Raw genomic sequence first — 26688 nt, forward strand, 5'->3', positions numbered from 1 at the left:
TTAAGGCACCTTAGAAAAAATCCCCATTCAAGATATTTTATATAGCTGACAACTACATTGCAATTTCATTCCAATCATGTAAAGGTAAGGTACAATCAATACTATTGTACTTTGCTATCTTAGTTACTATTTACATAGCCCGCAGACTCTTAAAAGAGCCCTACTAATTAAACTTCTACCAAAACTAAAAGAGAAAAGGAACAAATACTTACAAGTTGCGAATAACAAGTATTAGATTGATACAACAAAAGTAAATCTATCAAACTCTAGAGATCAATATTAGGTTGTGGGTCAAGAATTGTATACCAGTATGAAATAATACGTGAATATTATTTAATATCTCGATTTGGTGATCTAGAATTAGGTACCAACAAATTGTGGGGCCGAGATCACCTAAACTCTTCTCAAGAGGAATAGAAAACAGGAAAAAATAACCCTCCCTCCTGATCAAGTAAATAGCAATTTCTAAAATAAAAAAAAATGAAATAGCTTTATCTATATGCTCGTAACAATAGACTTCTGCTTTGTAAGTGAGTAAATCTGATCGCCACACATTTCATTAACAATTTGCTTATTTATTAATTTATTATAACATTACGCAAAGGCAGAGAGAGGAGGAGAAGAAATCACTTTGGAAATCAGTTTTAGGTTAGGTTAGGTTTTCGCATTTGTGTTTTATTGAATTTATCACATTGTTTATTTGTTTAATTTGAAATAAACATTAAGTAAAATAAATTAAAAAAATAAAGGCAAAAAGCATTTTAAAAAACAGATACATAAACAAAAATACAATTAAAATATTTCCAAAAATAACTGAAAGAAATTGGTAAAAGAAAAACGAAAATAAAACAAATAAATAACAGATACATATTAATTAATAAAAGCGACATTTAAACAGGATGTAAACATGTAAACAAAGATATATATATAGATAGAAGGTTTTATATATATAGCAAGAAATATAATGTTAATAACAAAAGTGAAGTAAATAATATATAGTTATACATATATGATATATAATATAAGTAATAATAACAAATAAGGCAACAATGTAAATTAGGCATAGCATGTAAAAGACAAACAGCTGTTTCTTTTATTTGTTGGACTTACATAGGCCGAGGGCACGGACAGTGTAGAACCGTCTCGGGACACGGAGCCATAGTGGAATCCCTGTCAGTCAAACATACATCAAATATATGCTCTCTTTCTCTCTATTTGTTAGAAGAATAAAGGCATCTCGGAATATCATTTATTTCTTTTCATCAAAGTAGCAAATTCACCGCTAAATATCTTTCCAGTTCATATTAAACTAAACAACACATGCCTTCTATATTATTAATATTGACATGAAAAAACATTATTAAAAAGAAATAAATTGAGTCCGAAGCAAAAAAAAAAGCAAAATCTTTAACCAAGGCTAGTTTGTGTTGAGGAAGTTGTTAGAAAAGTGCCGAAACGATGTAAAGATTGCGTTCGTGGTTCGTGGTTATTATTTGTTATTAATAACTCATTTACTTAAAACGGCTTCACAAAAAGAAAGGTCGAGTACAGATAATATTTTGAAGCCATACCAGATTTATTACTTATGCCCGATAAACTACCGAACTTTCTTGAAATTGCTGAAAGGGATAGAAAATATTTTGAAAGAAATTGAGGAACATTTTCGGAACGAATAAGATAAAAGAGGGTTGGCAAAGAGTGGAGCGGGTTTAGGGCCGTAAGGTCTATTGTAGATCAGAAACGAAAATAACAAAATGATTAGAGGCTTTCTTGAGTTCAGTCCTCATTGAAAGAAAGCCTCTACATTTTCTTTGTTAAGAGAATCTTCGACCAGGAGATCGAGCTACAACCCACCGATAAAGAAATATCAAAGAAAAGACTGTAAAAAGACCTCTGGAGATAATCCACAAGAAAAACTAGATAATGATATAAGGAAAGAGGCGGGGGCTTCAGAGTTCAAGACAATATCGATCCTTCAGTAACGTGTAATAGACTCAACAAAGTCCGAAAAATCGAATGGTTTATCCCAATCACCTCTAGCAGAACCTCACAGGAAAATTGCTTGGCATTGCCAAAACGAATTTCTGAAGATGGAAGCAGTGGAGAGGGACTCCCTACGCTTAACGCTTTCGTACCTCTCCTAACCACTTCATTTACTGGATCTACTAAAAATTGTTCCTTTAGAAGCTGGATTAAGTAGGGACATTGCAACACTCTTTTACTGAAGAAACTAACCTAACTAGAAGCTTTAGAACATTTCATTCCTCAACTAGTTCCATAAAACATTAAATTACAAAATAATTATTGAAAAAAAGAAATCTATAATCAATGAAACGTATTAAATTTTTATCATTTTAATATTTATTCCTGAAGGAGTAGTGGGATTAGAGTAATTAGTCGGTTCTAACCTATCGCCAAGAAGGATTTCGGCTGTATCCTTCAACATACGATCTTTCAATGACCTAAAAAAACAGGTTTTTGATTTTTTTTTTGCAAGATTTACTTTTTTGAACTGACTGTAGCTCTTCAATAAAACCATCTCTAAAGATATGACGTAAACTAATTTCCAGACGAATGAAAATCTCTTACAAAATGTTTTGAAATGCGGTTTACTTTATCATGGATATCCAAGCTTACACAAGCCATTTGAAAACATTAAGCAATAAGCTTAATTGCAGAATTCCAACGGAATTCTGTGTCCAATGGGCCGGAACAGTGAACTTACTCGCGGCTGATCCCAAAGGAATAACTGATCCAAGTATGCTTATTTTGTGTGTCCAAATAATAAGGCTTTTCATCCCTAAGAAGGCCTACGCGACTAATTGCTAATTGTACCAACTCTGTAAGGATAGTGCAGTTGACAGTGACGTAGTGCACTTCTGGAGGATTGCAGAGAATTTGTTTCTTTTATGACAATTTTTTACCGCCACCATGTGACGTTATAACATTTCACTTTTCCTTCATACCCTAATTTTATTTTACTTATTATTTATTTTTTGACAGACGTACGTCTTCAATTTTGGCTCTTAAGTTATATCTAGTGAATAGAAAAAATTTGAGAAGATACCTGTGGTGAAAGTAGAGATTGGAAGAATGTTTGGCGCAGAGGAAAATAAATTTTGGCAAAAAATGATTTTAGTAAATGAGTTGAGTAAATTGACTGTATGATGAGGTTGATTCATGAAAGGGGGCGCGCAATATAAACGCAGACTGGAATCAAGAAAGAATTCAGAAAAGTACATCACTCTCTGATCAGTGCAGCAACTAAAACGGTTCAGACTGCTGAGTACATCGTCGACTATTTACATCTTTTGCCATTTTCCAAGTCCCCAAAGGTATTTAAATTAATAAAGGTAAAAGAAAAGGCATTCATTCGTTCGTGACCCTTTACTCTGGCCTAAAATTATGGCCCAAATCTAAAAATATAATTAATCATTTAATTTATAGCTCTTGCGAGCTTTCATTATTTTATAAATAAAAAAATTGTTGTTTTATTTGTAGGACGTACCGTAGGCGGTGACAGATTGATAGTAGATCCTCGCCTTTCCTGCGGTCCAATACTTGAATGCCGTCTTATTGGCAGACCCCCAGATCCAGGGGTGCCGCCTGGAGTTCCTCCTGGAGAGCTAGCACAACTCGGCGCTATCCTAATCTTAGGTGTCATCAGAGTGTTGTCGGAGAGGCGGCGATTTGGAAAAGCGTTGACCACACGCAGGAAGTTCGAGTCCGGAGAGGACGGCGAGCCCCCGAACCACCACCCACCTAGCATACCCGAGTCTGCAACGTTTCCACGGGCTCTCTCATAACATCAACTTTGCTCGCGACGGATCTTTTTTCTTTACTTTTTGTTTGTTTTTAAATCAACATTTGGCTGGAATTCATAGAATTTTCCTGGCCGCTTTCATATTTACCGATTCACCAATTTGCGGGGCTCCCAAATTTTGACGAGAATAAGTAGGTGCGCCTAATGTAGCAAACGAACATTCGACTGTGTGTTTTGTCACGAGCCAATTTACCAACCTCACGCCTAGTTTGTTAGCTCTCTAATAGATGTCGCGCCCTTCTATAGTTTTGATTGGATACACCGTAGACCTGACAGACTCATAAGATTAAAGTAATTGTATAATTATTAATTATGCTATTGTATAGTTTAATGAGAATCATGTTGCCTAAATTATCTCTTAAACGTATTCTCAGAAATAATTTTCTTAAGAATAAGATTTCGTGTGGATAAAACGATTAGCTTTTAAATGGAACAATAATTACTCGTATAAGAACAAACCTTCACAAATTCTATGATGAATCACTGATGTCTTAAAGATGGTGCTTAAGTATCTAGAGAAATGGAATGTAGGAATATCGTGTATGCACGGGTACAATCCGAGCGTTGAAGGACCTCCTACCTAGTAACTTGTCAATCGCTCAAGGACGAATTTACACTTTTCTATTCTGCTGATGTGGCTTGTCTTCAGTTATTCATATTCTTGAGTCATTGATCACCGATTATCGAAATACAAATTGATTTTTTTAAGTAAATATAACAGATATGTAGTGGAGTTAGTAAGTGATGTTGAATTAGTTTTGAGTAGGTATACACACACAGGAATGGAATGGATCGCTAGCAACATTCCATCAGGGATTACTTGAACATACCAAAGCAATTAAAATTGTTGAATTGAATGAAGGATTTAGGAATGATTGGTTATTCAGGAGGCTGGGCAAGTATAACTGCTAATAGCAGGAGGGCAGTTAATAGAATTTTAGGGAGATTAAAGTTTTCGTCTCCCTAGCAACGCCTCTTCCTCCCAAACTCTTCACACTAATTGCATCTGTTTACCCTGCTGCCATATTGTTTACATTCTCTAACGTCTAGTCAGAAGAAGTATTACGATTGTATCACATTGTCGCAACTAAATTCCGGAAGTTCACAAGAGGTCTTCTGATTGTGCAAATCTATAACTTCCTGTACAAGTGACAGTAAAAATCCTCTATTACTCCTGCTATTAAGGAGAGCAGTTAAGGTGCTCAGGCTATCTGCAAATTGTGAGTTATTCACAAACCTTAAAAGCGAGTAATGCATTGCTCTGTCACATTAGCGAGAGGAAGTAGACGATTTAGAGTCAAATCTTCGACATCGAGTTTTCAGCGGAAACATTTTTATTTCCTGAGACTGGAAAATTGTTTCCACAAAATTTCTTAGTTTGTCTAATAATCCACGTAACTCTAAAACAAAAACGATCTTAAAATTTGATGGTTCTAAGTAGATAATATTGCTTCGGTCAAAACTGGTCTACCAAAAGTGCTACATTATTGAATCGAATTGATCGTTCTGACGGTGCTAGGAAGTCTTGTGGGAATGTTCAGATGAGAAACAAGATTTTTGGCGTGTTTTGGGGAACCTGAGGCTTGGTTTAAGTTTGAATGCTAGTCATGAACTATCTGACAATGACGGAAAAATTGTGTAGAGAATAATTTGTAATTAAAAAAATATTCAAGGGTTTACAACTTACAATTTACGAAAAATTCCAGTTCATACATTTGGGAGCCCATTTATATAAATATTTAGTATACTTCTAAATCTTTAAACCGACTAAAAATCGTATGAATTTTCTATTTGTCGACCCGTCGTGAGCAATGTTAGAACAGAGAACATAAATCGTGCCAAACATAAATTTACACATAAGGGGCGGGGCCAGGGCAGTACACACTCTAAAATGCACACCTTCCTTCTCTGTTCAAATTAAATACCAAAAAGCTAAAATTAACAAATCAATAAAAACAACAACAATAAATACACTCTATATCCGCTTTCAAAAAATATTAATTCAATCTGGTTTCTTTAAAACAGCTGAATGATTGAGGAGGCAGCGCAATCGGGAAACATTTAATCAGATGTTCTTAAAATACGTATTCAGAGCGGAAACAGAGAAGTCTCTCCGCAAATTAGGCAATGACGTAATCTCCACAAAGGCATTCCAGTACTTAATTTTTAATGGAAATCAACATATTCAATTCGCTGCCAATCACACTCATATTCATATAGAATGTGATAAACAAGTGACTGAAATGATCTGGTAGTTTCCTCGTTTCTATGAAGTTCGCCGGTAGAATTTAACTTCTTCTTTGGGTAGCGAAGAGAACGTGAAAAACAATAATTCATCTTTAGCCATATGATATTAGAGTATTTAACTGTAGATTTAAAACTAGGAAAGCGAAAAGTTTGTAAACTTTGGTCAAAATTTGGATATGCCATTGATCCCGTGGATATTCTTTTATTTTGAACTAGGTACTCCATATTTTGATTTCAAATTACATAGAAACTTTTTCCTTTTCTTTGAACAAGCGTTGTCACACTTTCTGCGGCTGACCTGACATTTATTTAAGAACATCTGTTAGGAGCTCAAATGCTGGCCATGGATAAATATATATTTGCTTGTTGGTGTACTTTGCAAACAACATACGAGTGCTAACATTTAACTAAAACCTATGTTTCGGAATAACAAACAACTAATCAGGTTATGTAGAATTTTAATGTTCAGTCTGCTTGCCATCATAATGTTAACAGTATATGCACATTATATTTAAGTGAAGAAGACGCAAAATGAAGCTTCTGGCACATCCTATAAATAGGCTTTTGAAATATATAACTCAATGTGTGGGCTTTTTATTGTCAGAAACTACTGAAAGTAGCTTTTAGAATTGGGTAAGAAACGGGTTTCACTATGAATTCTGTTTGAAAAAGTTTGGAATTCTCCAGCTGGAATAAAAATGAAGAAAAGAAAACCAAGAATGTATGTCGAAGGCCTGCGGAGCATCTCTCTTTTTGTTGATTATACTTTTTGAAAGCTGCCAAGGCCAATTCCTTGCGGGCGTTAAAAAGAGAGAATTGTGGGTCAAAGTCTTATTACGGCTTGATAAAGGGCAGTCCGGCCTCCAGAAATAAGGTCAAGGTCTGGACGGCAGGGTTAAACCTTTCATGCGCTTACCTTAATGTAAACCTCCAAATCAAAAGACCATAAGAGACCAGAAAAGAACCTCCTTTTAAATAGATAAATTTTGGAGGTATTGTGTACAGGAGGTGATCAAAAAGTAGATTCTTTATGAAGTATTTGGCGAGTTCTTAATTATCGAATCATTATAAACTTGATCTGAATGGTAATTAGGAGGCCAAGGAGGTAATTAATCGATCAAATCGATAAGCATAAGGAATGGATGATAACTGTGTCTAATGACGCACATGATGTTGGGTCTTGTTTAGGTGCTTTTTTTTGCAGCCTGCCCGATGAATAAAGCGCAGCGTGCGATAGTTATCTCTTTAAGTAAATGGACTGATTTGGCCAGAGTGAGAAAGTAAAGCAACCCTACTAAGGTTGCCGGCTTTGAAGCCGAGTTCAATCGGATATAGTTAGTTTACTACTGATGCTCTTTCTGATTTGCAGGCGATTATTTTATCCTTCCACAAGTCGGCAAACAGTATCACTTTAGAATACGTCAGCAGATTATCCCACACCTAATTTCGGGAACCAGGAATCATATATTGCCTGGTTAATCAGGATATGAATCACTATCACCCAAAAGTATTGCTCCATTTGGGAACGGAGATCTTTAAATCCTTTTTGTAATATGGAGGAGATTCTATGAAAAAGAAACAGGAGGAAGGTGTCTTGGGAAAAAGCCCTTAAAAGTACCTTTGGTTAAACATAAATAAAGAATTTAAGAGGGGGTGCCAGAAGCTGATTCCAACCCCATGATCATCATAAATAATTTAAAGTAAAATGTTAGGGTCTCATGTTCAATTTGCATAATACACTTAATTACAAATTAAAATGAAAGAACACTAAATTACTGTGAATAGATAACTACAAAACCAATAACACACATTAATTACTCAATATTACTTACATATATAAAATTGAATTAAATAAACAATTATCGTTAAAAAGCATAAACCAACATCGATATGAAACATAAATACTGGAATGGTAGGATTATTGTTGAGGTGGTTTACACAATAAGGTCAGAAATAACACCAACTTCCTGCCATTGTACAAGTTACGACAGTATGGCTTCCTGTACTTCCGCTACTTCCTTTTTATCCATTTTTACTCCAGATAGGAACTTCTCATTAAAATAGTGTTAACACCTTCCGGACCGAATTATTGTACAGAAAAAATGTAAAAAAAATTAAAAAAAAAAATCAAAAAACAAATGCAGACAAAAAAGTGCCTCACATTTTTTGAGCCACACTTGTGCTGCCTCAACAGACATGAAAGAAGCCTAAAATGATGCCAATTGTACCACTTGGCCAAAATTAAGCATGAAATAATACATTTTAAACTAGTGACGCCATATGGCATCATCGAGCTGAAAAGGGTTTTAAACAGCTAACACAGGAAATATGTTTTGGTTCTGTGGTCGCTTCAACTATTAAGGATTTTGGCTGGCATCTGTCACCGGAAGTGTGGGCTGGCTGTGAAGCGCTTTTTCAGTTTATCGCAATTTTTTTACGGAAATAGCTGCAATCATTTTATTTAAACCAAATACTTATATTCTCCATTAAAATACCCAAAACTTCTTCATGGCAACCTCAAACATCCCCTCCCTCATTAGTGTAAGAGTGTTAAGGAGCATTATAAAAATGTCTGAAAAAAAATAGTAAAAAAATATCGTTAAGTTTAACGGTAAAATCGGAAGTTCTGCTTTACAGGTGTCTTCAATAGTTTTTATAATACCTATTGGACCAACTTAGTAAAAAACTTAGTTTTTCATTTAGCGATTAATTTCAGCGGACCACTGATGTTGACAGCAGTCTAACCATCTCTCCGAAATTTGCCTTTAAAATGTAAATCTGCAGGTGTTAAATGAATAGACCCAAAGCTAGAAGTACTTGATAATGATTGCTGCTAAAAGGGTACCATCAGTATGGGTAAACATTGTGAGAAAAGTCTGTTGGGCGATTCTATTTAGGTACTGTTTGTACAATGGCAGCTTGGTTGGTCTTGGTCGCTGAGACCGGAAGCCGTCCGACTTGGACAGCCTCATAATCGCACCTGTACTGTTTTTGCGAGCCATATCTTCGGCCGATGATGTTTTCCTCTGCTCTATTCGCAAATTTGGTATATTAAATGGAGGCACGTGCATGTTATCCGAACTGTACAGATGTCTAAGTGGACGGTGGCGCTCCGGACTCGGTAACGACATGTTATCTAATTTTAATTTATTTCTCTGATTTCTGAAAAAGAAAAAAGAAAATAAAATATTTAGAAATGTTATCATTAAATTAGAGAGTTTGGTACCAAGAATTATAAATGCGTTAAATATCTATTGTGCATTTTTTATCAATAATTTTTTGCGTCCTATGAATAGATTTATAAACAGGAACTCTGCTGTCGCAAGTCTCTATGATCCAGCTTCGTAAGACGATTTCCTGATATTGGGTAGTTGTTAGCGAAAGTTCCAATTGTGATCAAAAAGGCATATATTTCTCTTCTACGTCGATCTTTTGTGTGAGTTAGTATTTCTCTCAGTGAGCAGGTGTTCGGTGTAATGGTTATGAACGTGAATTGTAAGTGGGAGATTTCCAGTTTGAATCACAATTAATTGTTAGAAAACTTGATAATAATAAAATATACTCATATTTTATAAAAGAAAACTCTTTCTCTCTCCCACCACGACTCCTAATTAGTAGTTGGACGTTAAAAAGAGAATACTTTACTTACGTATTCCCAGCAAGAGAGTTTGTTCTATTAATGATTCAGTCGGGGTTTAGCCTTCTAGCCTTACAACAACAGCAACATTCACAGCGACACCAGTCATAGATGAGCTCTTGAGAGTTGCTGATATCCACTCGATAAGGACTTCATTCTTTTTTAAAGAAATTAAATCCTGACATCCTTTTGTTTTCTTCTTAGAATGACTACAATAGGGGGCCATAGGTGCTTTAAAAACTTAGGGACATAACCTTTTTTTCTAGGTTACAACGCTGTTACTTTCTTTGCTCTTGAAATGTTTTTACAAAGTCATTTAGGCACGCAATTTCTTTAAATTATGAAATAATCATCGATTATTAACTCATTACATTAAACTTATGAAACGTGACGCTCTCAGACGGCTCCAAGTGAGAACCGGGGGCGGTACTGCGTTAATCCGGAGAATGATGTAAGCTCGGAAAAACTGGCAAAAGTGATTCTCGCAGAACTAGTTGCAATACTTTTCAATACCACAGTCGTGATTATATGACTTCCGGCAGCTTTGTTGGATATCAGGTACTATTGGTTAGTCCAAGTTTAGACAGTATGAGTATTGTACATGATGTTTAAGTGCCATAGCATTCCGTAGAAGGGTAACGAGGTGAATATATAGCCAGCGATGCCCTCCAAGGCACTTTGCCATTTACAGCGTAGTAAAATGCCGCAATAGTCAGCCAGCGAGGCAATAAACAACAAATAGTGGCAGCATTGGTGTTTGGCGCCCTTGGAATGGACAGAGGTTGGAATGAACTTCATTATTACCGTTACTTTTCTTAAAGTTCATTAAAAATTATTATAAATATTTTTATTTATTTAGGAAATTATAAATCTCTCCTTAACTGGAGCATTTACTGTTGTTGCAACTATTTAAGGCAATCACCGATAGGGCAAGTTAAGGTTTGATCGTCAAAAACTGCACGAAAAAGCGTAATATTGATTAAAAATAACTTTCGTAAAGGAAGATTGCTGAGTCCTAAGATTTCGTTTACTATTAATTTCTGCCCGGAATATTTATTGTATTCTCTTTAGTGTAAGAGCGCTTGCTCTGCAATTCTATATCTGTACTAAAGATTTACAGATAAAAAAGCGAGGGAACTGATAGCTACCTGTCTATTTGGTCCAACATGTCCTGCAGAACTTCCAAGAGACAAGTAAACTGTTCTAAATTGAGCGAAGGATTCACAGTCTGTGGCAAGAGAGAAGGCATCACCCTGGTAGCCATCAGATTCACTGATAAGCCGTACTTCTTATCTCCCAACATTAACCTGTAGATATCTGCAAACAATGAACTGTGTGATAAAACCAAACATTGTCGTGTCTGGGAGAGATAATTTGATTTAGCCTCACAGGAACTCTACATCAACTCTGCATTACAACTGAACTTAATGTTGCGAACAACACACAATATCTCCCAATTAAATATAAATACTGAGACCATCCAATAATGCGATTATTAGAGAGATCACCATTTGAAGTATTAGAACGGAATGGTATTTTTACATATTAATACCTCCTTAACAAAAACTTACAGTTTAAAAGTTAAGTTTAAAGGGTTGATTAAACAAATCAGCTAGTACCTATCATTTCATTCATACTTCAGTTTGTAATTTCAGCCATTTAGAAACGTTCGAAAAAGCATGTGTGTAATGGAATTATTATAACAATCGATATCATTTAAGTAATTTTGCTACATTAAACCATTATTAATATTTTTTAGAATTTATTAGATGACACAGCTTGCCAGTTCATTCATAACTTTCTGTTAAAATAATGATAAAATGTATTATTATTATTATACACCTCCATAAATAAGCACTTTAACTCTAATCCAAATTATTCTTCTGATTGATCCTTATTATGCCCTTTATTCTGAAAACACACGCACACGCACACGCACACATACATAATAAAACAAAAAGTTAGTGAAGGTCAATCACTGACGTAATTTGAGTCATGCAATTAAAACGTAATTTCAATCCTGAATTCCTCTTACAGATGAACACTAGAGCACAAATTGCGCACAGTTAATAACAAATAAATAAAAACTTGTTCAAAAACAATTAACCTTTGCCACATTACCATGTGGGCTTTCGTAGACGACCTTAGGAAAAATATTAACTCGCCACTAATTAGGGAATGATGTGACGTCAGTTTGGTGGGAGACGTTAAGAAGAGAGTCATTGCGACAATTTGATTTTAATATTTAATTTTCACAGCAAATGAATGGCCGATATTTATCAACTGTTTTTACAATAAATCTAAGTGCTGAAATGAAGGCCCAGTTTGTTGACGGGCGCCAAAGTAGGTGTTTGGAATGAATCATAGAAATAAAGGGGTTCGTGCCGAACTGCTGTTAAAGCGGCTCAACTCGTTCATTGCTTGCCGCCTTAACCACTGGGTAAAAAGTAAAGAAAACAACTACTCAACTGAGGGCTAACTGCTGAAGCGCTTGTAGTTTCTCTATCGCACTCATAACCTTTTAGTCCAGGAAATATATAACTTCTTACTGTAAACAGGAAGGTGACTTGATCAATTTTCCAAATAATCTCCAAATTAAGTCCCAATCTCTCTTCCACTGATTGCCTGGGTTGGTGTCAGTGTTTTCACTGGGGAAGTTTGACTTTTCCGACTTTCACACTATTTCTAAACATTGGCTTCAGCCATCCTGCTGTAATTAGTGTAAAGTACAAAGAGTGTAATAACATTATTTTGGTAACTGGTACAGAAAGTGACCGCTTTCCTCTTTTTCTTGCAGAAAGTAAGATCATGTCGTCAAGATGTTCGTGCCGATCTTGTTTCCTGACAAAGAGCACTTTTCTGCACTACCGAGGCAATTTCGTGAACAATGATGGTGGATGGAAATATCGTGAATGCACCCCGCTCAGTTGGCGGGCTTGCTATCTACAAGGTTAGGTTAGGTTAGGTTAGGTTAGATTAGAAGTTAATTAGATGTAATATCGATAACTTCATCGTAGCACGCATGTTGTTTGTATTCCTTACCGTGATTAATCCATCAGTGAACCTCATTTCCATCATATTTTGTCATACACTAAACCTTCTTTTAGTCATCGAGCGAAAGTATCACAGCGAAGCAGAACTCTCGGCATCAAAACGACCAACTTTCACTAAACATTGATCCCATCCATGCCACAACGGATAAACTTGATGAGTCACAACGAAAAAACTTTAAACTTTTCCTTTTATAACAGAATTTTATGATAATTCAGTAAAATGGGAAAAAACTTATTTCATGTTAGAACAGCACAACTGATTCTTTAAACACGTAAAAAACTAACTATCAAAATAAAAATTAGATTTCAATTCGATACACTATCGATTATTAAGAAGAGGTGATCATAAGCTGAACTAATTGAACTTTATCAGTGGCTCTCTAAGAGGAGGAGGAGGAGGCAGGTAATCTATTTAGGAAACGATGAGAAAATGTTTTCCTTCAATTTTATCAAAATATTTTTACTTTTAAGATAAAAAATTTCTATAAGAAAGTTTTAGGCCGAAATAACCTTGAGAAGGGCAGATTTGTTACTGAAACAAACTTCATAATTAGTCCTAAGAAAGAAGAAATTGGAAGTTTACAAGGCAACTCAAGGTAAAAGGTAATAATTAATTCTACATTTGACCTCCAGAAAGTTCCAGTGAGTCTGACCTTCAGGATATCAGCTGTCAATGCGGATTAGCCAACCATTTTTGAAATTTTTAACAAAACCAGAGGAAGTAAAGTTACATTTTGAAACTTCCGCTTTTGCTTCACCTTTAGCTGCGTAGTAAATAATCTCTTATTACATTTAAAAGACTACAATTAAAAGACTTCTCCCCATTCATGTTAGTCGATAAGTTTGTTAGACTATCCAGCAATATGTTTAGATAGTTAGCAAGTGGCTGCGTATTTCTGGAGTATCTCTCATGTTCCTACTTGGATTGCTGGACCTTTGAGTAATACAAGACATTGGTGTTTCAATGTATCTAAGGATGTAAGGAGAATAAAGGTCAATGGAGACTGAGCTAGTTTTGGTCAGGAAATAGGAAAAAACGACTGAGCTAAGGGCTGGTAAATGGCTCTGAGTAAATACTCAAGTATGCCTCCGAGATAGCACTCATCAGCCAAGTCCAACTGATAGGAACCTCTCTAACTAGAGTTGGGAGTCCACCTGCAGGCTTCACCATCTCTCTTCTCTGCTAGATCCTCTCTTCCACATTGTGACCTTTCATCTTTTCGCTCGGCAACATAGTCTGGTCAAACTCGGACGACTTTCTTAATAGCTAGATTTTATTTCCGCTTTATTGCCCTCCTCAAGCGTGGCGTTAGTTGAGCTGCTTGAAACGGAAGAGGATAGCTAGCCTGAAGTGGGACAGACCTGAAGAGACAAGCCTTTGTTTCTTTCACGTTAGTGAATTCCCCTCCAGTTCTGCATGCAATCCAGGGATCTATCCAACTATTCACTATTTAATGATTAAACAGAGTAATACTTACTGACAACTCTGAGTATGACTTCTGGATCCTGTAGCCTCACTTCCCACAACATCGGCAGCACTTCATCGATAATTTGGGCACGGTCCAGCCGTTCCAAAGTTTTCTCCACACATGAGAGCACATTCGATACCAATTTCAAATCACCAGAATTTTTCTCATAAACTGCTTTCATTTTTGGCAGAACCATTTTTCGGATCGCCGTCTCGTCCAAATATTCGGATACATTTGTTACGGCAACCAGTGCTGCACTCTAGAAATCATGCAAAGAAAAAAGAAATGAATTTATTAAAGATTTTCAGTATTAAAAGAAAACCCTTAAAATAAATAACGTATTTCAAATTGAATGAGGTCCATAGAAAAGCAGAATTTTCTTTACAATAAGAAGTCTTCTGATGTCGGAAAATCATTGGTGGGGGTAAGTACGAGAAGCTTTAGCTCAAAAGCGGAAAATCGTGAAAAGATCAAACTTTATTTTGAACACTCCAAAAGTGTCTATTTCTCACTTTCGGAAATACTAATTTTCTGAGAGAAATTCTTGCTTTTTAATATTTTTTGAAGAAGACTCCAATTTATTTAAAGATCGAATTCTTCGATTATATAGATCTAAAGCGTTCTTATGAAAGATTTATCACGAATCATTTGTTTTATTAAGGTGAAGGTTAGGTTAGGTTAAGTTCGGTTCAGTTAAGTTAGATTAGGTGAATTCATAAGCCTCTTAGTGCCCAGATCTGTTCAATAAAATTTATTATGACGTAAAACATTTATTTTTTATTAATTTATTTTTAATTGGCGGTAATCATCTGCATTATTCCATTAGAAGTTCCACTACGCATACCTAATGCTTGGAAACCGGAAATATAATTGTTCAAAACATGTTTATTTTGGATATTTTTCGATATAAATTTTTATTGCATTATTCGTTAATTTATCAAATTTTAAATGGTATTTTACCTAGAAATAATTACCAAAAACGATTGGCTAATCTCATTGGCGAACGGGATGTGTTAGTAGGCGGACTGTAGCTATGACGTGGTGACACCGTAAGCCACTCCCTCACCAATAAAAGCACAGTTATCCAGTACATAAAATGGAGCTCTTTCACTTTCATTCAATGATCTATATTTTACTTTCATTTACTTCAGGAAAATATTTCATTAACTTTTTGGATTCTGCTTTACATTAAAAGTATGAAAACGGAAATATAATGTAGAAAAAACCTTTATTTTTGTATTTTTTATGATTTAAATTTTTATTGCATTATTCGATAATTTATCAAATACCTATGGGGGAAAAATTGGTAAAAAAAATTTAAATGGTATTTTACCTAGAAATAATTACCAAAAACGATTGGCTAATCTCATTGGCGAACGGGATGTGTTAGTAGGCGGACTGTAGCTATGACGTAGTGACACCGTAAGCCACTCCCTCACCAATAAAAGCACAGTTATCCAGTACATAAAATAGGGCTCTTTCACTTTTATTCAATGATCTATATTTTACTTTCTTTTACTTCAGGAAAATATTTCATTAACTTTTTTGATTCTGCTTTACATTAAAAGTATGAAACCGGAAATATAATGTAGAAAAAACCTTTATTTTTGTATTTTTTACGATATAATTTCTTATTGCAATATTCGATAATTTATCAAATACCTATGGGGGAAAAATTGGTAAAAAAAATTTAAATGGTATTTTACCTAGAAATAATTACCAAAAACGATTGGCTAATCTCATTGGCGAACGGGTTGTGTGAGTAGGCGGACTGTAGCTATGACGTAGTGACACCGTAAGCCACTCCCTCACCAATAAAAACACAGTTATCCAGTACATAAAATGGGGCTCTTTCACTTTCATTCAATGATCTATATTTTACTTTCTTTTACTTCAGGAAAATATTTCATTGACTTTTTTGATTCTGCTTTACATTAAAAGTATTAAACCGGAAATATAATGTAGAAAAAACCTTTATTTTTGTATTTTTTATGATTTAAATTTTTATTGCATTATTCGATAATTTATCATATACCTATGGGGGAAAAATTGGTAAAAAAAATTTAAATGGTATTTTACCTAGAAATAATTACCAAAAACGATTGGCTAATCTCATTGGCGAACGGGATGTGTTAGTAGGCGGACTGTAGCTATGACGTAGTGACACCGTAAACCATTCCCTCACCAATAAAAGCACAGTTATCCAGTACATAAAATGGGGCTCTTTCACTTTCATTCAATGATCTATATTTTACTTTCTTTTATTTAAGGAAAATATTTCATTAACTTTTTTGATTCTGCTTTACATTAAAAGTATGAAACCGGAAATATAATGTAGAAAAAACCTTTATTTTTGTATTTTTTATGATTTAAATTTTATTGCATTATTCGATAATTTATCAAATACCTATAAGGGAAAAATTGGTAAAAAAAATTTAAATGGTATTTTACATAGAAATAATTACCAAAAACGATTGGCTAATCTCATTGGCGAACGGGATGTGTTAGTAGGCGGACTGTAGCTATGACGTAGTGACACCGTAAGCCACTCCCTCACCAATAAAAGCACAGTTATCCAGTACATAAAATAGGGCTCTTTCACTTTTATTCAATGATCTATATTTTACTTTCTTTTACTTCAGGAAAATATTTCATTAACTTTTTTGATTCTGCTTTACATTAAAAGTATGAAACCGGAAATATAATGTAGAAAAAACCTTTATTTTTGTATTTTTTATTATTTAAATTTTTATTGCATTATTCGATAATTTATGAAATACCTATGGGGGAAAAATTGGTAAAAAAAGTTTATATAGTATTTTTCCTAGAAATAATTACCAAAAACGATTGGCTAATCTCATTGGCGAACGGGATGTGTTAGTAGGCGGACTGTAGCTATGACGTAGTGACACCGTAAGCCATTCCCTCACCAATAAAAGCACAGTTATCCAGTACATAAAATGGGGCTCTTTCACTTTCATTCAATGATCTATATTTTACTTTCTTTTACTTCAGGAAAATATTTCATTGACTTTTTTGATTCTGCTTTACACTAAAAGTATGAAACCGGAAATATAATGTAGAAAAAACCTTTATTTTTGTATTTTTTATTATTTAAATTTTTATTGCATTATTCGATAATTTATCAAATACCTATGGGGGAAAAATTAGTAAAAAAAATTTAAATGGTATTTTACCTAGAAATAATTACCAAAAAACGATTGGCTAATCTCATTGGCGAACGGGATGTGTTAGTAGGCGGACTGTAGCTATGACGTAGTGACACCGTAAACCATTCCCTCACCAATAAAAGCACAGTTATCCAGTACATAAAATGGGGCTTTTTCACTTTCATTCAATGATCTATATTTTACTTTCTTTAACTTCAGGAAAACATTTCATTGACTTTTTTGATTCTGCTTTACATTAAAAGTATAAACCGGAAATATAATGTAGAAAAAAACCTTTATTTTTGTATTTTTTATTATTTAAATTTATATTGCATTATTCGATAATTTATCAAATACCTATGGGGGAAAAATTGGTAAAAAAAATTTAAATGGTATTTTACCTAGAAATAATTACCAAAAACGATTGGCTAATCTCATTGGCGAACGGGATGTGTTAGTAGGCGGACTGTAGCTATGACGTAGTGACACCGTAAGCCAATCCCTCACCAATAAAAGCACAGTTATCCAGTACATAAAATAGGGCTCTTTCACTTTTATTCAATGATCTATATTTTACTTTCTTTTACTTCAGGAAAATATTTCATTAACTTTTTTGATTCTGCTTTACATTAAAAGTATGAAACCGGAAATATAATGTAGAAAAAACCTTTATTTTTGTATTTTTTATTATTTAAATTTTTATTGCATTATTCGATAATTTATGAAATACCTATGGGGGAAAAATTGGTAAAAAAAGTTTATATAGTATTTTTCCTAGAAATAATTACCAAAAACGATTGGCTAATCTCATTGGCGAACGGGATGTGTTAGTAGGCGGACTGTAGCTATGACGTAGTGACACCGTAAGCCATTCCCTCACCAATAAAAGCACAGTTATCCAGTACATAAAATGGGGCTCTTTCACTTTCATTCAATGATCTATATTTTACTTTCTTTTACTTCAGGAAAATATTTCATTGACTTTTTTGATTCTGCTTTACACTAAAAGTATGAAACCGGAAATATAATGTAGAAAAAACCTTTATTTTTGTATTTTTTATTATTTAAATTTTTATTGCATTATTCGATAATTTATCAAATACCTATGGGGGAAAAATTAGTAAAAAAAATTTAAATGGTATTTTACCTAGAAATAATTACCAAAAACGATTGGCTAATCTCATTGGCGAACGGGATGTGTTAGTAGGCGGACTGTAGCTATGACGTAGTGACACCGTAAACCATTCCCTCACCAATAAAAGCACAGTTATCCAGTACATAAAATGGGGCTTTTTCACTTTCATTCAATGATCTATATTTTACTTTCTTTAACTTCAGGAAAACATTTCATTGACTTTTTTGATTCTGCTTTACATTAAAAGTATAAAACCGGAAATATAATGTAGAAAAAAACCTTTATTTTTGTATTTTTTATTATTTAAATTTTTATTGCATTATTCGATAATTTATCAAATACCTATGGGGGAAAAATTGGTAAAAAAAATTTAAATGGTATTTTACCTAGAAATAATTACCAAAAACGATTGGCTGATCTCATTGGCGAACGGGTTGTGTGAGTAGGCGGACTGTAGCTATGACGTAGTGACACCGTAAGCCACACCCTCACCAATAAAAGCACAGTTATGCAGTACATAAAATGGGGCTCTTTCACTTTCATTCAATGATCTATATTTTACTTTCTTTTACTTCAGGAAAATATTTGTCTTGACTTTTTTGATTCTTCTTTACACTAAAAGTATGAAACCGGAAATATAATGTAGAAAAAACCTTTATTTTTGTGTTTTTTATTATTTAAATTTTTATTGCATTATTCGATAATTTATCAAATACCTATGGGGGAAAAATTGTTAAAAAAAATTTATATAGTATTTTTCAGTACAGCAGAATCGCGCCTCGTGTCGATATACACCATCGGGCACGTATAGAGATTTCTCGATAGGCCACCTCGTTCACCGGATTTGACACCTATGGACTATTTCCTTTGGGGATACCTGGATACAAGGTGATTATTCATAACTTTTTTCTTTCTCTTCTTATTTCTGCTTATCTAAAAGCATTTCTAAATTTAGGTGTATCAGAATCAAGGCGGAATTGCATCTGTAGATAAACTAAAGCAGAGAATAATAGATGCCTGTAACTCGGTTAAAGCCGAATCTATTTCTTTGGCAGTAAGGGACAATTGGCATGATCTGTAATATTAATGAGGAGTAAAATTTATAATAAATCTTCTTATTCGATCGAAAAACCGTTATAATATCATTTTGAAATTTCTTATAAGATCATATTTTAATTCATAACTTGTAAAATATTGCTCACGAAAAAAACCGTTCAAGTAAATTTTTCTTAAAAAAAGTAGGGAAATCTATTTCTTAAATAAAAACTCCCTATTTGAAAAAAATAAAGTTGGTGCCTGTATCTCGCTTCTGGAAGAACCGAAAAAAAATTACAAATTAAATTTGGATTTGTAACAAAAAACTAAGGGAACACGTGTTTTTTTAGTGTTTTTCTAGCTATCCGAGAGTTTCGAGAAAAAGTCGTTATCCATATAGCTTGGGACACCCTGTATATATGTTTATTTGAAGATATGAAATTTAGTTTTCAGTCGATAAAGTCCAATTTAACCCACGCACTGGTATTAATGTGTAATGTGTATGTTTAAAAGTTAAAAACCAAAGTCAGAATGGGTAAAAGGGTTTTATGTTTAGGGAAATCCACATTCACCTCAGGCTGGTTTCATCAGAAGGTACTAGTTTGGGCAGTAAGACTTCCGACGGATCTTTGCAGGGAAAATTCGACTGGCAAATTGCCTAAATTCTTTAACTAAATTAAAAGAAAGGGTAAGAGGAAAGAATGGTAGTTCTGAAACACAAGTTCTTAAAATTAGTCAAAAAGTAGGGAGCACTAATTAAATTAAAGCCCAACGGTGCATCCCTGACAAACCCTAGCCACCCTTTCTCGAAGGGTCGGATCTGTCTACTTCTTCCCTTTATTAAATCTCTAATCAGGCTTAAAAGTCTCGTTCCTTTGTCTTAGAAATCTAGAGAGAGAAGACTGGAGGTACTGCTTTATCCAACTTGGATCCTTTCTAAATATTTGCCAAGCCTCTTCTCATCTCCCAATGGCAGAATTATACTTTTCACCAGAAATTAGATCGTTTTGAATTCCCTAAAAATCTCGAAAATAATGCGTATAACGAATGTGATCAAGATTGTACTGAACTTCATTTAAACTGCAATAAGTTCTGAGTTCGGACAGCTTTGTTAACGCTTTGCCGAAATTTGTACCGCTTTTTTTAAACTAATAAACCTAATTAATTAATTTTAATTAACAAACTAATAAACCCTGCGACACTTTCACTGCTGCCACTCACTTCCCTTGCAGTCTAGGTCGTTAAATTTTCAGGAAACTTACACTTAACAAAAACGATAGTTGCCCTCATTTTTATATGAAGTACGTCACAGTGACGTAACAAAGCTCCACTAAAAATCCATGTTTTCTGAGAAAAAGTTACAAACCTAAGTAACCGGAAATGAGACGCTTTAGATACTCTGCCTAGAATTACATTAAACGCCAGATATTGGCTCTATATTGCATTCAGGTGGACTTGTTTTCATCCAGCTCGTAAATTCACATGCCCATTTAAAGGTCTTACAATACACTGTATTCTGTACAAATATTTGTGTCACATATTTATGTAAAATAATTTATAATAAATTGAAAATATGGTTAGATCTGCATTGATAAATAATATCTTTGATTATATCCCATCGTAGTGCGCGTGCTTATTGTAACCCTGTATGCGGTTTCTGACTTGCATCCACCATCAGAGGAAGATTTATCTGTTTGGTCTAGAGATTTCCGCTTCACATATGTTTCCGCCTCGCACTACACATTTACACCTACTATGTCAGGGTGCAACTAACAAAAAAGTATAAAGATACTTTCTTTATGGGAATCAAAAGGTTTAATTAATATAAATTAAAAAAGTTATTGTATACATTTAGTATGAAAACCTGCGTAGGTTTAGGCTCATCCCAAAGAATGTTTAGGAAAGAGCGAGGAGTTTGGGAATTCCCGATTTAGAATAGTAGACGTTCACTTTTAAATATATTGCAACTATGTTTCATTAGCATAGAACATGTTACAGGACACTGGATGCCCGTGTTGGTTTCCCTGGCCGATGTTGGCTAACTTTGCGCGCGACAATGAGGCTAGTACACCCGGTTCGAGAATAAATTTAATACGAACAGCACTCTAGTAGAATTGCAAATTGTAAATATGGTAGAGAGTGAAATGAAAATTTGGCGACTGTAGAGTGATGCTTCACTTACAATGCAAAGAGCCGGTCGCTTTTTAAAAGCAGAATATTTAAATAAACAGTGCAGCCAATACCAGTACCAGTTACCTAACCTGCTGGACATTGGCAATCCCTCTCCGTGAGGTGGGACCCACGGGAACTGCTATCAAGCCACTGCAACCTCTTTTACCAGTATTCAAAAATTCAGTCCCCGTAGGGATTCATTTAAACTCCAGACCTAGCGCAACACCTTTTGCTTTATTCTGGAACTTATTATCAAAGATATTTACTTCCTGCCTCTCTTTTTCTATTAATGTAGCTCATAAGTGTAAGAGCGCTTTGAAATCAACTATCCTTCCGGTACACGTTCCAAGTTTCGAGCAAATTTAAATAAGTAAATGGCGGGAAAGTGAAGTCCAGGTATGTGATCTCTCTCTAGAGGGAAGTATTGTGATCGTAGCGAATTTCCCATTTCCCGATTTCAATGGTAATATCAGTTTTGTGTCCGAAAAAGTGGTTTTTATAAAACTGTCTGTGCCTGTGTGAGTATGGCAAAAATGTTTAAAAAGTAAAACTCGCAGGAAGCTGAAACCAGGGGACCTGAATGAAATCTCACGGTCAAAATCCCTCCACCGGAAGTACTACTTCACTCAACGAGATTTTCTCAGTAATGCCTCCATTATATTTCCTTTGAACTATGTACATACATTGTACTCAAGGAGGCCTAGAACTCTTATTTGAACGTTTTCCCTGGGATTAGGGGCACTTCGCATCTTATAAAGGGCGCTTAAATGCCGAGATCGTGAAAGGTTACAAAATACCGGAAGTACCACTTTATCCAGTAGATCTTTCACTTTTAGGAGTTTTTTTGTTTTTTTTAAATGCCTTCTAAATTTTCGCTAAACACCGCATTTACATCAAAAGGTTTTATTTGTATAATTTTTCCATGAAAGTTTGTTTTAGGCATTTTAAGACATGTTGCAAAAAGTTGCTTTAACAACATTTCAACAACTTTAGTGAAGTTGTTCGCACAAGACTGCAGAGTGCGGCTGATTGCCTCGCCAAGAGCCTTTCTCTCGTAGCGAGGGAAGCCTTAATATGAATTACTAATTCGTAGTAGTGTTGCTATACAGGGCCAGGCGAGCGAGTGTTCACTTGGCCACGCTTCCTGCTATTTAATGATCGTATTGTTCATGGTGGATTACTAAGTAAATAACTGTTTACTCTTATGCATTCTGAACAGCATTAAACAAACGTGCATGTGCAATGTATCACCAAACACATAAAAACAAATATTACCTGCACTTGTATAGTGGTGCTCTCAAACGAATTATACAACATGGGTAGCACTTCATTCCTAATTTCATTACGTGGGGTCTTCTCTAATATATGGTGCAAATTTTCAAGTAACGTCACTGTGGCCTGGATGCTCTTAGGTATGGAGAAAACTGACCTGAAAACAGCGAATTGGTAAATATTATTCCAACAATTCGGCTTTTGCAACCCATTAACATTAAGAAATAATTGAGTAACAAATTTGAGAACCAGTCCACAGGCAATTTGTCATTCTCAGTTCCAATTTAAAGTCTGCACAGCTGTTCCAAACATTTAAGGCATAAGTTAATTACAGCTGGTAAATTAGCACGCACAGCTGATGTCTCCAGATGGCCCTGGTTGTTCGCCTAACTGCCTGCGAATCGCACTCCTCATCCCCCCGACCAGCTAAATGCTCTTTAATATAAAAGTGGCATACAAAATAAAATGATTTAAGACTGAATTTTCTTTAAAAAGAGTGAATTCACCTTTTCAACTGGTTTTAAAAAGATGCTAATGAAAAATATGATTATTATGATGTTGATAATATTAAAAATAAATAAAACAAAAAAGCGTGTATCAACATAAATTACCTTTTTATTTTAGTGAGATCTGATTTAAGAGCAAGTTTAGTGCAGCAGAAGGAAGTAAAAATCGTCGGTTTAATTAAGTTCATTCTTCGACTAAATCGATTGTTACTTCAATGCATTTATTAATAAAGCAATAAAAATAATAGGTAATCTAGTTTGTTAATATTAAATTTTAATATAGTTTCCTTCAATTACATTCTTTATCTAGGTCTCCTCCTCATAATATTATGTGAATAAAATATATTCGCATAATATATTCACATAATATATAATAAATATATTCACTCGTAGATAAAGATATGCTTATTTTTATGATAGGCATGGTTGTTAGTACTTAAGTAATTACTTGATTATAAAACTTCTTGACAAGTACTCAATTAAAGGGACTGCGTATTATTATTATTTATTATTACAAGTAGTTATTTATTTGTTATTAACTTTGTGCTCTAGTATTCTTCTGTAGGAACAAAATTCCTAATTTAAATAGAGTTGGCTAATACTTTTGTTGTCAAAAGTAATAGAAAGTAGAAAAATGAAAATTACAGATCTTCCATTTTATTGTGGGCCAAAGAAGGCGTGGTGTGACATACATGGAAGGTAGGCGTGGTTTATTAAACTATTCTCGCTTCTGATTGGCAGTTCCTTTATTATTGCTCTTAAATTCATGATAATGCCTTCTGTATGATTAAAAGACCAAAACTAGAGAGCATCCTGCCCAGATGACGAAACTAGAGAGCCCTTTCCAAGCGAGGAAACCAGAACTCTCTCCAAGTGTTAGGGCCGAATACCTTCATTAATCTTAAAATAGATTTTTGAGGTGGTTCTCAGAACAGGGCAGACACAAGCATCAATCACTCTAGTGCGTTTATTCAGAACGATGTACAGTTCTATCATCTACATAATTTTTCACCTTCAGAAACTCAACTGCCTGGTTAATGGTAAAGGTGAACTTTTAAATTTCTCATCTTTAGTAAACTGGATTTTTGAAGCATAACCAGCAATAGTTGGGAAGCGACGGGAGAAGTTGGCCAAGCAGAGCTTAGTACTAGAGCAAGTGGAGCCCTTAGGGTGAGAGGGCGGTGTAAGGTAATAATCAGGATTTATCTCAGCCTAATCCCCACCCCCCCCCATGGATGCGGCTACACCAGAGGAAGTGCTTTCATCCTTTCTGAAAATACATTAACATCTCTTCTCTCGCATTCCTCGAATCACGTTCCCTACTCTGCTCGTACTTTCATGATTCAATCAATTCATTTATCTGTAGCCAACTACTACTACTTTGTTATTTTGGAAATTATTCTATTATTATTTGTGAGCTGGAAATCATAAGCTGTAACAATATTAAGACACAATCAGTACGACGAGAATCAAATACGCATAGAAACTTCTATATTACCAATAAAATTTGGCAGGTGTTGGTGTAGTGGTTCCGAGGCGTGGCTTTGTAAGTGAGAGATCCTCAGCGACTACTTTTTATTTGTTAGAAAAATGTTTATTGCAAAGCAAGTGCTTCGTCTCCTTCCCGACACCTAATTGGTAGTTGGCCGTTAAGCCCCGCCTGAGAAATGGTTTACATTCACTCTATTGGCCCAAAAAGTGCGATGTAAAACACTCTCGAGATTTTCAATTACTTTATTATTTCCTTTACTATACATATATTAGGTGATTTTAATAAGCTATACAGCTTTTTACATCCAAATTAAAGAACCAGTGAATAAAATCAACTGTTACAGATGAAATTATATTTGTATTGAAACAGTTTATCTCTGCCAAAACTGAATAATAATGTTACTGCAGTAAAGAAATATATTCTGTCAGCTGGAACCGAGTTCTTTCAGAACCGAGTCGCTTAATCAGACGTTATGTGCTTGCCTCAATCTTGGATAACCAGAAGAAGACAGGATACGAAGAAGAAAAGATTTTACACACAGTTTTGTACGAAATACTGATTATAAAATTTCCTAATTGAGACATTAACTGGATGAATTTTCAAGATTCGCTTTATATTAGATAGAAAGATATTTGTCGAAGATACAGATAGCATGGCCTTAAGGTCAAAGTACGTGAACATTGCTTCTACGTAGAGTAATTGGCATTAATTAATTTTTATATAAACTATGTGTTGATTATGAACACTATCTGCCAAAGAATATGGAATATAGAGTGTAGCGTTAGCTAAATCGCCCCAGGACACTCAGGAAGTTGGTTAATAGCTCCTACCCTGAGCACGTCACAGGATCCGTCACTGGATGACCGTCGGTAGATTTATAACTGTTTTAATTTAAAAAAGCTGCATCCAGGCGAACGTAGCAACTAGAATTGTGATGCTGTGGCCTAGATTTTTAAAGAGATAATTTGCTGCAGATTTTAGGTCAAAAATGAGGGATATTAAGGTAGTGAAGGTCTGTCCTGACAATGGACAGCGCCCATTTCTATCTCTTTATACAAGAGAGTACAACTAATATGTTTTTTTATTTTGCCTATCTTCAGTGCCAGACCAAAACAACATTTGTAATGTTAAATTCTTCTCGCTTTTGCTAACAATTAGAATGCCCTAAGGAGACCCAAGGAGCTTTTCTCGGTTGCTCGTGCCTAGAAACAGCTTTGCGCTGTTGTTCCCCTTAAAGAGAAACATGGACTGAGTGCAGCAGGGTCCATGTGATGATTAGGACCGGCCCTTACAGCAGCCCACTTTACTTCATTTGAGAATTAAGTTGAAACACAAAACAGTCAGGCTAGCTAAGTGGAGACATTACAATTTCGATTAGGTAATGGGGTAGTGGCGCTTAATGTGCGAGGTTTTGGAATGTCATCAGATAGATGCAAGAATGTTAATTACTAAACAGCAGTCTGTGTGCTTAGGATTGATGTAAGTCTATATATTCCAGCCCTCCTACTTTGCTGACTTCATCACTGCCAGTAATCTGTTACTGCCTGCCTCCAACAACCGAAGGTACCAGAAGGTACCAGTTCTAGACTGAACACAATTACTTTTCAATATATTTTGCAAATTATATTGTTCTTGTTTATACAGTAGTATTATCTAGCCTCTTTAAATTTGTGGCTT

At 34.7% G+C, this 26688-nt stretch overlaps 1 protein-coding gene across 10 annotated transcripts in view; it reads right to left on the reverse strand.

Annotated features, from left to right (window-relative positions):
* The window catches only part of bma (SCY1-like protein bma), a 144162-nt gene that overhangs the window by 22036 nt on the left and 95438 nt on the right, over window positions 1–26688 (reverse strand). For 3 of the 10 annotated variants that reach the window (XM_074120179.1, XM_074120178.1, XM_074120174.1), the window contains exons 11-16: window positions 23017–23170; window positions 14239–14488; window positions 10856–11024; window positions 9051–9232; window positions 3509–3777; window positions 1111–1170 (exon numbers count right to left, since the gene is read on the reverse strand). In XM_074120179.1, the coding sequence (XP_073976280.1) occupies window positions 1111–1170; window positions 3509–3777; window positions 9051–9232; window positions 10856–11024; window positions 14239–14488; window positions 23017–23170 (1084 nt within the window). Of the gene's footprint in view, window positions 1–1110; window positions 1171–3508; window positions 6369–9050; window positions 9233–10855; window positions 11025–14238; window positions 14489–23016; window positions 23171–26688 lie in introns of those variants that run through there. The other 7 variants (XM_074120180.1, XM_074120177.1, XM_074120176.1 and 4 more) reach the window with 4 other exon arrangements.

The sequence above is a fragment of the Rhodnius prolixus genome, unplaced genomic scaffold (genome assembly GCF_049639745.1).
Source record: "Rhodnius prolixus isolate KJV_2025 unplaced genomic scaffold, Rpr scaffold_2, whole genome shotgun sequence".
NCBI classification, from domain to species: domain Eukaryota; kingdom Metazoa; phylum Arthropoda; class Insecta; order Hemiptera; family Reduviidae; genus Rhodnius; species Rhodnius prolixus.